The sequence below is a fragment of the Mustelus asterias genome, chromosome 2 (assembly GCF_964213995.1).
Source record: "Mustelus asterias chromosome 2, sMusAst1.hap1.1, whole genome shotgun sequence".
Taxonomy (NCBI): domain Eukaryota; kingdom Metazoa; phylum Chordata; class Chondrichthyes; order Carcharhiniformes; family Triakidae; genus Mustelus; species Mustelus asterias.
In genome coordinates this window covers 69,828,447-69,840,827 of record NC_135802.1, presented here as the reverse complement: position 1 = coordinate 69,840,827, position 12,381 = coordinate 69,828,447, and the positions used below count along the sequence as shown (strand labels likewise).

Below are 12,381 nucleotides of genomic sequence, written 5' to 3'. Positions count from 1 at the left end.
CACAGCACGTTACTCCAGAACTCCAATAACATGAGTTTCCTGATTCTTACTGGTTACCTTGAGTTTCTCCAAGTGCCCAACTGTAACCTCAATGATCAATTCTAACACCTCCCCCACAGACTAACTAGCCTATAGTTTCCTGTCTCCCTCCCTCAAATAGAGGGGTTATATTTGCTACTTTCAAGTGTTGGAAAATTATCACCACATCTGCTACCTCATTAGCCACCACTTTTAAACAAAAGGGATAGGGCTTTGCGGGAATTATGTTTGCCACTTGACTTCTCGACTCGACTTATCACCAGATCTGGAAGATGCAAAGGCTCAGACGTAAAATAGTAAGTGGGCAGTTACAATCACAGACAGCAGCAGGCACACTTGTCCCTTCACTGACAGGAAGTCTGGGTCAGTGTGTTTTCAATGGCGCATGAGGGAAAGTGAAGATGATCAGCCATGGTAGCACTGAATGATGGAACAGGCTCGTGGAGCCATATTGTCTACTCCTGCTCTCATTTCTTATATTATCATAGTTTTTATGGAGTCCTGAATCTCCGTTCAAGAAACTCAGTTAGAAGGCATGCCTGCAACGCCCAGAATGCCTTTTAATAAAGAACTACAATATTAACAGAGTTCACAGAATATGCTAGAGAATTGCCAGAGAATTAATGGCATGCTAATTTGACAGGTTCTGTAATTGTGTTCTCTGTATGTGTAAATACCGTGGCTACAAGAACTGATCAGAAACTCGGAATTACGTGGCAAGCAACATTCCCCGACTCCCCAAAAACTGTCCACCCTCGACAAGGCAGAAGTCAGGAAGGAGATGTAATACTCTCCACTTGCCTGGGTGAGTGCAGTTCCAACAATACTTCTGAAGCTGAACACCATCCAGGACAAAGCAGCCCACTTGATCGGCACCCCATCCACCACCCTCATCATTCACTTCCTAGACCACGAAAGCACAGTGGCAGCAGTGCGTACGATCTATAAAATGCACTGCAGCAACTCATCAATACCTTGCCAACACTTTCCAAACTCAAACCTCTTCCATGTAGAAGGACAGGGGCAGCAAATGCATGGAAATGCCACCACCTGCAAGTTCCTCTCCAAGACACAGACCATCCTGACATGGTACTATATTGTGGAGACGCCGGCGTTGGACTGGGGTAAACACAGTAAGAGTTTTAACAACACCAGGTTAAAGTCCAACAGGTTTATTTGGTAGCAAATACCATTAGCTTTCGGAGCACTGCTCCTTCGTCAGATGGAGTGGAAATCTGCTCTCAAACAGGGCACAGAGACACAAAATCAAGTTACAGAATACTGATTAGAATGCAAATCTCTACAGCCAACCAGGTCTTAAAGATACAGACAATGTGAGTGGAGGGAGCATTAAGCACAGGTTAAAGAGATGTGTATTGTCTCCAGACAGGACAGCCAGCAAGTCCAGGAGGCAAGCTGTGGGGGTTACTGATAGTGTGACATAAAGCCAACATCCCGGTTTAGGCCGTCCTCAGGTGTGCGCTGTCGTGTGTCGTGAAGGCCGCCTTGGAAAACGCCTTTGAGACAATACACATCTCTTTAACCTGTGCTTAATGCTCCCTCCACTCACATTGTCTGTATCTTTAAGACCTGGTTGGCTGTAGAGATTTGCATTCTAATCAGTATTCTGTAACTTGATCTTGTGTTTCTGTGCCCTGTTTGAGAGCAGATTTCCACTCCATCTGACGAAGGAGCAGCGCTCCGAAAGCTAATGGTATTTGCTACCAAATAAACCTGTTGGACTTTAACCTGGTGTTGTTAAAACTGTTACTGATGGTACTATATTGCCATTCCTTCCCGTCGCTGGATCAAAATCCTCGAAATCCCTTTCTAACAGCACAGTAGGTGTAATACATGGACTGCAGCAGTGCAAAAAGATAGCTTGCCACCACCTTCTCAAGTGATTCGGTATTTCTTTTGATACCAATCAAATAAACAAACTCAAATTAACTTAGGGGGGCAATAAATGCGAGGGAGTTGGTCCATTGAGCTTGCTGTGGCATTCAATAAGGCTACAGTTAATCTGATTGTCACCTTGACTACACTTCCAAGCCTCAATTCTCTTTTTAATCAGAATCCATTTAAGTTAGCATTGATCATATTCAATGACCCAGTTTCCAAAGCTTTATCGGAAAGAGTATTTCAAAGACTAATGACTCCCAGAAAATATTCCTCTAATTTCTATCTTAAATGGGAGGTGACTCACCCTGAAGCTGTGCCCCCTAACTCGAGAGTTCCTCTCAGAGGAAACATCTTTATCTACCCTGCCAAACCCTCTCAATCTCGTGTTTCAGTATTACCCTTCACATTCTTCTAAACTCCAATGAGTTTCAACCCAACTTTTCCTCAAAAGACTATCCCTTCATCCCAGAAATCAGTTGATAGACCCTTCTCTGAACTGCTTCCAATGCACGCATATACCTCCTTGACTAAACCTGTAAACAGTTTCACAATGCCCTGTGCATCACAATATCCCCGATTTCATACCTTATGTTTCTATTTATAAACTCTGGATACAGTTTGCCTTTTAAACCACTTTCACAAACTGCTCTGCCACTCAAAGATTTTATGCACATTTGTCCATAGATTTCTATGCTCCTGCACTCCCTTCAAAACTGTACCATTGACTTAATATTGCTTCTCCTGATTTATCCTATCAAAGCTCATTGTTCCACACTTCTCTACATTACATTTCCTCTGTCATGTCTGCCCAATCCACCAGCCTGTTCATGCCCTCTTGAACTCTATCAGTATCCTCTCCACAGCACACAATACATTCAAGTTTTGCATCATCTGAAAATTCTGTAATAGTGTCCTGCACACAGGTCAGCACAATAAATATACATCAAAAGAAGCAGTGATCGGACCAACTCCTATACACATTGCAAAAGACAAACCTACCTACCAGTGCTTCCCATCACTTAGACACTTTTGTATATATGCCACCTTTATCCCTTTAACTCTAACGGCTTCAAAATTGTTGCCAAACCTTTTATTTACCTTTTAGAAGTCCATATTCAAAGCACCACATTACCCTCATCAACCCCTAATGTTGCCTAATCAAAATCTTAATCAAGTTAAAAATGATTTGCCTTCTAACAAATCTGTGGTTTGCCTTAATTCATTCACACTTGTCCAAGTGACTGTTAATTTCATCTCAAATTATTGATTCCAACCAATTATCGTTTCCCACCAAAGGTTAAACTTGTCATTTGCTTGCTTTATCCTTGCACACATTTTTGAACAAGTGAGTACCATTCGAAGTTCTCCAGTCTTCTGGTACCACTCATATCCAAGAACAATTGGAAGGTTGTGGCCTCTGCAATTGCTACCTTTATTCCTCTAGCAGCCTAGGATGCATCCCATCTTTTCCTGATGACTTATCAACTTTAAATGCAGCCAGTCAATTTTTAGCCCATCCAGGATCTCAACTACTTCCTCCTTCACTATGACATTGGCAGCATCTTCTTCCTTGATAAAGAAAGATACAAAGTACTCATTTGAAGTACTCAGCCATGCCTTCTGCCTCCAGCTGTCGATCCTCTTCTCAGTTTCTGATCAGCTCAACTTCTCTTACTATGATTTTACTATTTATATACCTGTAGGAGACTTTTGGATTCCCTTTTGCGCTGGTAGTCAGTTGCTTCCCATATTCTCCCTTTGCTATCCTTATTTCCTTTATCACTTACCCTCTAACCTTGCTAGAATCAGCATGCTTCTCACATGCATTACCATGACATGTGTCATATGCATATGCAGCTTTTTCTGTTTCATTTTACTCTTTTGTAAATTAGGAAACTCTGGCTTTGCTTGCTCTACCTTTGCTTACTCTACCTTTCTCCCTTATGGGAATGTAACTTCCCTTATACCCGAACCTCTCATAGCAAGGGTTTGGAAAAGTTCCATGCAAGCAGTGACATTTTGATTTTTTTTGGCAACCTTGTTGAAGATAATCTCAGTAATTGCACGACCTTTCTCCAAGTGGAGCAAGATTGAATAATCCAATCTTCTGTTTTTTCATGGAAATGTATGCTCAATAATTGCTAATAATGTTTGAAGAGAGACTCTGATTTGGTGAATATAACTCAGGAAAAGTGAATATTTTTTCTTATAGTCCTGGGCGACTAGTGCACATTAAAACTTTGACAAAAGTTGAATTTCAAAATAACACAGTAATGTAAAAAGTTAGTGATTTAAATTTTACAATGACAACAATCAGTACACCAGAGGGCACTCTTGTTTCAAAGGTTTCCCTCAAAATTATAAAATTAACACCAGAATGTTTTGTAATGATACAGTAAATTGAAGGTTCTTTCCTTGATATTTTGCCACAACAACAAGGTATTAACTGACATTTAGTTTGTTTGTTCAGTTTTAATTTTAGCACTGAATACAACTTAAATTTGCACATATATAAATAAAAGAAAATAGATCAGCAACCATGACTTAATTAACAAGCATCCTGGAAACCTAATCCTTCAGATCAGATATGAAATGCATTTTGGGTGCATTCCACTGTACACTATGTATTCAACACTGTAAAAATTAAATATATACCTCCAGAGATTAATTTACAGATATTTTGGAACATGAGTAGTCCATGCAGCTCCTCAAGGTCTTTTTCTGCACCTCCACTGGCTCCATATCTCTTAAAAACCTTTGGCTAGAAAAATCTGTTCATACCAGATCTCAAATTAATTGAGCTAGCATCTTCTGCTTTTTGCGAAACTGTTTCACACTTCTATCACCATGTGAAGTAGTGTTTCCTAACCTCTCTCCTGAATAGACTGGTGATTTTAAGATCATGTCCACTTGCCCTGGACACCACTTCCCTTTTCAAATCAGTGTTGATGGTTATTTTCAGTTTTTAGATGTTCTTCTATTACATCTTTGGGGAATTTAATCATCTTTCCTACCACCAACATTAAACTAATTGGTCTATATTTCCCTAGACTTAGTCCATTTCCCTTTCATGTGCAAGGACCACATTCACTCTCCATCCAAACTTCTTTTAACACACAAGGATGCAATCCATCTGGATCTAGAGTATTATTTGCTTCAGATACAATTTATGAATCAATTATCGTCTTGCTGTCTATCTTAATTATCTTTATATCTTCTATCCACATCCACCATGTTAATCTCCTATGAAATAATTATTCCACCTTAGTAAGTTAATATTTCTGTCATTGTTCCTTTACCGGCAAGGTTAGCAATCATATGTTTGTATCTTAATTCCAATTACCTGCCTTGCCGCCACATCTCTTCAAAACTTTTGGTTAGAAAAATCTATTCATATCAGACCTCAAATTAATTGAGCTAGCATATTTGTGATCTCAACCCTGTCTTGATTTTCATTGCTGTGTCCATGCAATACATTTTTTATAATTGTGATAATTTAATTGCTTCTGTTCACTTTCCGAATTGTTTATTTGTCCTCTGAAAATTTTTATATTCTTACCATCATTGTCTATGGATTTGGTGTATGCATTTTCCTTTGGTTTCAATTTTACTGTATTTCTTTATTCATTCTTGGTGTGCCTTAACTGGCTAGTTTGTTCTTGCTTCTTCGGATCCCTCCCTCCAAGATGCTACCATTATTTTAGATGTTTTCCACCTGTTGTTCTTATGTCTATTTGTTCCTATTTTCCAGTTTATTTTTCAACTTTTTTCCAATTTATTATTGTAAACTATATCCTTCTCAATTATGTTGTGACCACGATTGTCGACATGTTTCCCTATACTTCTATTTTCTGGTTCAAATCTTAGAGCTATACTGAAATACTATATAGCAGGTTGGGCAGCATACTTTCAAAACAGTTTCACTCAAGTTAACTCAACTAAGGAATGATCAGGATAAATTTTGAATTCAAGTGCTTTAAGTTATTGAGAAAATTGCAGAGCTTCTCTTGAAATCAAAGCTTCAGTGATATTTCAAGCACAGGAGCTCTGCTTTCCTTCTAATCTGCTTTGGTGATGACTAAGAATTAACAGACCTAAGATTAGCTAGCCACTGTGTATAATTATTATATATACATTCATTAGTTAAAATGACAAATATAATAATAATTGCCCAACCTGATAGTAGGGATGGTGTAGAAAAGAGTCTGGGCAGCCGGCCAAAGCCATGTTGATTTTTCTCTTCAACTAAGAATATTCCACATAAATGGCATCCACGTCTTAAAGCTCTATTGAGAATAATCCGGCAATTTCAGCTGCAGAAACAGACAACACTGAGTGAATTCCAAATTCTTTACTGTACTAATTGACGACAAGGATAGGTAACCTCTGACCATGCAGCTGGTTCAAAGGACACCATCTCCTTATCTGTGCTGAATACAATATGATCAGGATGAAAGTGTTGAAATTTTTGTTCAAGGAACAGCTACTCTTACAAATCAGGGAAATTATTTCATGCTGACACTCAGCAGGCATCCTAATTGAGACATATGAATGTTTATGCAACTCTTGAATTCAATGTAAAGTACATCAATCATAAGGACCTCAAACACATCAACGGAATCATTCCAAAAGCAGGGCAGGAACTTGGTCCTCAGCAATTAGTGACTCCCTCAAAATCTAAAAATTGAAGGCCCAAATCAGGATTATAATGGAAAACTAAGATGGATGGATGTAGCTGCAATAATCTAGATACTATTCAGGGCTCTAATTGGTATCCTTGCTCCTTGACCTAGTGACCAAAATCTTCTACACTTTCAAGGGCTGTACTCTGGAGTTACCCTGTGAGGAACCCCTCAGAAGTCCCTATCCACACAGGGATTGCCCGTGAAGTTTCAACTGTTGACCTATTACCCTATATCTGGAACACTCCAAAACTTCAATTCAAAGTCAGAGATATCCTCTCGACTCTGACCACCTCTCTGATCCAACAATCACCCCACCCACAAAGTACAACCCACACCCAGATTACACCCGACTGGGGCTCTGCACAACTTATAAAAATGTCATTTCTGAAATGGTCTGACCGACAAACATGTAAATTAAGAGTCAACCATTCTGCCCCTCATGCCTGCTCCGCCATTCAACAAGATTCGACTGTAACGTCAACTACACTTAGTTCCCGTTTCTCTCTTGATCCTTTGGCTTCCATGTCAATCATAAATCAATCTAATTTAGTCTTTAAAGTATTCAATGCCATGCCTCCCACATTCTCTCAAGATCCTCAAGAGAAAAAATTATCCTCATCTTGGTTTTAAACGAAACTCCCCTTATTTTCAAACAAGGGCATCCACCTTGTCAAGATCCTCAGGATTTTGTATGTTTCAATAAGTTTGCCTCTCATTCTTCTAAACTCCAATGGATATTGGCACAACTTGTCCAATCGTTCCTCAGAGGATAATCCCCTCATTCCAAGAATCAGCTGAATAACCTTTTATGAACTGTTTCTAATGCAATAATGTCCTTTCTTAAGGAGATGAAAACTGTATCCTGTACTCTAGCAATGGTCCCACCAATACCCTGAAGTCACCCAAAATGTTGCTGCCGATGTCTGAACTCCAGAAAATCCATTCCCCTATCACTCAGTGCCTTCTGATCTTTATTGGCTCTTGGTCAACCAGCAACTCGGATTTTAAAACTTTCATCCTTGTTTTCAAATCCCTCCATGCTTTTGCCCCTCTCTATCTCTAATTTCCCCAACCCTACAAACCATAGAAAGTTGGTTAGCAGACAAGAAGCAAGAGTTGGAATAAATGTGCCTTTTTCTGATTGGCAGACAGTGTGGCCAATGGGGTACCACAGGGATCTGTGCTAGAACCGCTACTGTTCACATTATATATTAAATGATTTGGACAAGGGAACTAAATGTATTTTGTTCAAATTTGCAGATGATTCAAAGTTGGATGGGAGGGTGAGCTGTGAGGAAGATGTAGAGATGCTGCAGTGTGATTTGGTCAGGCTAAGTGAGTGAACATATGCATGGCAGATGCAGTGATATGTGGACAGATATGAGGTTATCCATTTCAATAGCACAAGTCGAAAGCTTATTATATGAATGGGTGTAAATTGAGAAAGGTGCTTACTCAGCGAGACCTTGGCATCTTCATGCATCAGTCGCTGAAAGTAAGTGTGCAGGTAGATCAAGCAGTAAAGGCGGCAAATGACATGTTGGCCTTCTTAGCAAGAGGATTTGATTTTTAGGAATTGGGATGATTTACTGCAATTGTATAGGGCATTGATAAGGCCACACTTGGAGTATTTCATGCAGTTTTGGTGTCCTTATCTAAGGAAGGATGTTCTTGCTATAGAGGGAGTGCAACAAACGTTTACCAGGCTGCTATCATGTGAGTAGAGACCAAGTTGGTTAGGATTATGTTCATTGGAGTTTCGAAGAGTGACGGAGGGATTTCATAGAAACTTATAAAATTCTAACAGGATTAGACAGGGTAGATTCAGAATGTCCCCGATAGTGGGGGAGTCCAGAACTAGGGGTCACAGTTTGAAGATAATTTTAGGACAGCATTGAGGAGCAATTTCCTCACCCAGAGTGGTGAATCTGTCAAATTCACTACCACAGAAAATAGTTGAGGTTAAAACATTGAGAAATTTCAAGGGGGAATTACATGTTGCAAAGTGGATTCCACTGGCTGGCAAATCTAGAACTCGAGGCATTGTTTCAGGGTAAAGGGGTCAGCCATTTAGGATTGAGATTAGGAGATTTTATTTTACTCAAAGAACCTTTGTCATTCTCTGGCCATTAGAGCTGTGGACACAGTCTTTGAGTATACTACGAGGCTAAGATCAATAGATGTTTGCACTTGTGAATTTGGGTAGCAGGCAGCTAGTGGAATCAAGGTCAAAGATCAATGATGATCTTACTGAGTAGTGCGGAGGCATTGGACTGAATTGTCCACATCTGTTCATATTTATGTTCCGAGGAGAATAAGCTCTTTTATTTTGCACTTAAAGGGTCTGTTTTCAGAGACCAATCACACTATTTTGCAGAAAAGTAGTGCAATGTCTTTTGCACATGTAAGTTAAACAAAAACAAGGTGCTTCAGATTATTTTTTCCATTTACTACATAGCCTTGAAATTTGGAGGCTGTCAATTTGTAAAGTTTTCAAATGAATATTTGGTGATAAACATGTCTATTGAAGTACAAAATTTCACTCTTGGTATATCTTTCTTCTGTTTCTTGTCCTTGAACTGGAGAAGATCATAACCCAGCCTCATGCTACTGCATCCAATCCATTGCCTCCAACCTGGCAGGAGTTTTCTCCTGCCCCAGCATTGCAATTTGGAAGTCACTCAGAACTGGAAATTTAGTTCTGAAATCTTGATGGGTCACTCTGGGAGGGAAGCCAAATCATAGAATCCTACAGTGCAGAAAGAGGCCATTTGGCCCATCGAGTCTGCACCAACCACAATCCCACCCAGGCCCTATCCACATATCCACCTACTAACCCCTCTAACCTATGCATCCCGGGACACTAAGGGGCAATTTAGAATGGCCAATCAACCTAGCCCGCACATCTTTGGAAATCTTAATAACTATCATCCTCAAAGGCAACTTGTGTCTTATTTGATGAGGATCCTGGTGACACGTTGCATCTATCTCAGCCAGGAATGATAACTGTAGGGAAAAAAATATCTTTCCAGGCTTGCTTTACTGGTTACCTAAAAAATAGCTACTCTGTTTACCTTGTTTGAACATAAATACAAGGATAAAATGGAGCTCTCCTTTTTCAGAAAAAGGCAATGGATTGATGTTTCTCCGTTGGATGCAATCATGACACGTGTTAATTTTAGGAAGTTAAATTTTTCTTCAGTTTCCACTCATTTATTTACATGGACAAGTGCAAAATCTGTCAAACTAGATGAACCAACTCCTCAAAATATTGGAGTTTGATTAACATTGAACAAATCTGTTCAACAAAAAATATAACATTTCATTAAGGATCAATCCACCATCTGAGTAACAGTTTTAAATAGAGAAATTAACTCAATAAAGAGAATCATTAGTTATATTAGGACCAGATAGTCAGTTCCAACATACCTTTTAAAAATTTATTCAAAAGGTTTTAAAAAGATGCAAAAAAATGTTCTTTCTTAAATTTTAGAATCTCCTTTTAGATCTCCAAATAAGCGCAATGAGCAGAAACTCCTACAATTAATTCATCCAAAGGGCATGGCAAGTTGTGTGGGCAAAGCCAGCTTCTACCACAATGATTTTTAAAAACTGGTGCAAAAGGCAACAGAAACTCAATTTGCGCCAATTGCAATTTACACTTGAAACATCATGATCTTTTGGGTGGATTGCAACAATTTCAGGCAAACTGTGCCAAAAAAACTCACACGAACAGGAACTTTACCCCAACAAAGCAAAATAATGCAGGTCCATAATAGGCAGATATCTAGAAACTCTGATCAAGCAATACTTTGAGCAGCTTTGCCAGTTTAGAGTACTAATTACACAAGCAAATCTAGATTTTAGCTACAGCTGTGATCTACATTTAGGCATATAGCCCATACCTTTTGTGGACTGGTAATGTCGGATTGCCACTCTGATCCTTCTTATTTACCTGGAAATGAATCTGTTCCCTAATCACCCCATCTTCCAAGTCAGACCAGTGAGAACAGCGTAGTGCAGTGGGTTTCCGGGGCTGTGTGTTGAGGGCAGCTGAGTCGGAGATAAGGAACCCACGGTCCCTTTTTTGGCATGAGATGCTGTAAATTTTATACGTTTAAAGGTCCATTTTGAGAAGTCAGGGGAAGATAAGTGGACAGGATTTAGCGGTGGCCAATTGCACAATGGAAGTTTGAACTTCCCAGGCAATTGCCTTGCAATCCTTTCTTAGGGACTTACTGGAGGGGAAGGGGGGAGGGGAAGGGGAGAGGGGGGTGGGGAGGGAGTGGGTGGAGAAAGAGCACCAGTACATCTTTTGTACTTCCTGAAACCATAGCTCCTTCAGAAAATCTGAAGTCCATCTTAAATGGAAAACTGATATTTTGTCTGTATTTGAAAGGCAGGTGCCAACTTGAAGTAAAAATTTTCTTAAGGCACAATCTTGACAACTTGTTGCAACAGTAAGGCTAGTAAAAGCAACCTTACTTGCTTCAGATCGTGGCTAGGGACTGGACCATAGCCAAGATGCAACCCAAATATTATACTGCCTGAATGAGGGGCCCCATGTTAACATTTGAAGGATTCTTGGAGCAGTAATCCATCTCATTGGCGTTGTAGATGAAGTTGTTCAAATCAACTCGTACATGGGGACGGTATTTGGGGCCAAAATAAGTTCAGTGCGTTGAGGGTTAGTAGCTTCTAACAAATCATTTGGGTCAGGTTTACAATGGATGAAAAAAAAGTGAAGTGCCTCTCAAGTGATCACATTCTCCCTATAATGTAACAACCAGAACTGCATACAGGACTCTCGCTGTCTAACTTGTACTTTTACACAGTTCTAGCAGAATCTCCCTACTCTTATATCCTAGAACAATAATAAAGAGAAGTATCCCATATGCAATCTCAGCACCTTCACCTACACACTGTCCTGCTGCCTTCAGTGATCGATGGGCATGTTCTTCAACATTTCTCAGAATCCTACCATTTGTTATTGAATTCTGTGTGGTATTTCCTCTCCAAATCCATAAAGTCAAACTTTTCCAGATGGATCTCCATTTGCCACCTGACCATCAATATCTTCCTGAAGTCTAAAGCCTTCTTGCATGCAATAAACAACATGGCCAATTTTGAGAGAGTTATATACTTTTTAATTATGACTCCTACTTTAAAATCAATAAATACCCATGAGAAACAAGGGACCAAATACTGATCCCTGCAAAATCCCACTGGAAAAATCTTCCAGTCACTAAAACAACCTGCGCTTCTTGCCACTGTGCCAAAATTGGTTCCAACTTTTCTTTTCCCTTGAATTCTGAGTTTTTTTGACCTGTCATTTGGAACCCTTACAAACCATACTAAATCATCTGCCCTCCTTGTTAGAACCTCAAACGGTTCAAATCAAGTCAGATATAATCTTCTCTTAAATCCATGTTGATCCTGAACAATCAGTGTCTTTCTAAATCATTTATATTATCACTCAGAACTTTTACAATTTTTGTTTGAGTTTAAGCCGACTGGCCTTTATCCCTTCTGCCTTTTGTAAACCATGGGACAATATTAACAGTCCTCTGCACCATGACTGTAACAGGAAAGGATTGGAAATGATGGTCAGAACCTCTGCTATTTTTCCCTCTTGCTTCTCTTAAGAGCCTGTGATCCATTTCATTCAAGCTGGCAAATTATCTACTTTGAGATGCTAAACACCTTAATACTTCCTTGCTCATTAAAGTTGTCCAATTCAACATTTCACATTCAT

General features: G+C 39.6%; 1 protein-coding gene across 6 annotated transcripts in view; it reads right to left on the bottom strand.

Annotated features, from left to right (window-relative positions):
• Nucleotides 1–12,381, bottom strand: part of grb10b (growth factor receptor-bound protein 10b) — a 170,409-nt gene that overhangs the window by 111,549 nt on the left and 46,479 nt on the right. For 4 of the 6 annotated variants that reach the window (XM_078236849.1, XM_078236839.1, XM_078236829.1 and 1 more), the window contains exon 2: nt 6,118–6,254. The exons of the other annotated variants lie outside the window; for them this stretch is intronic. In XM_078236849.1, coding sequence (XP_078092975.1) covers nt 6,118–6,168 — 51 coding nt within the window. In that variant the 5' untranslated portion in view covers nt 6,169–6,254. The remainder of the gene's footprint in view (nt 1–6,117; nt 6,255–12,381) is intronic. 6 annotated transcript variants of the gene reach the window in all.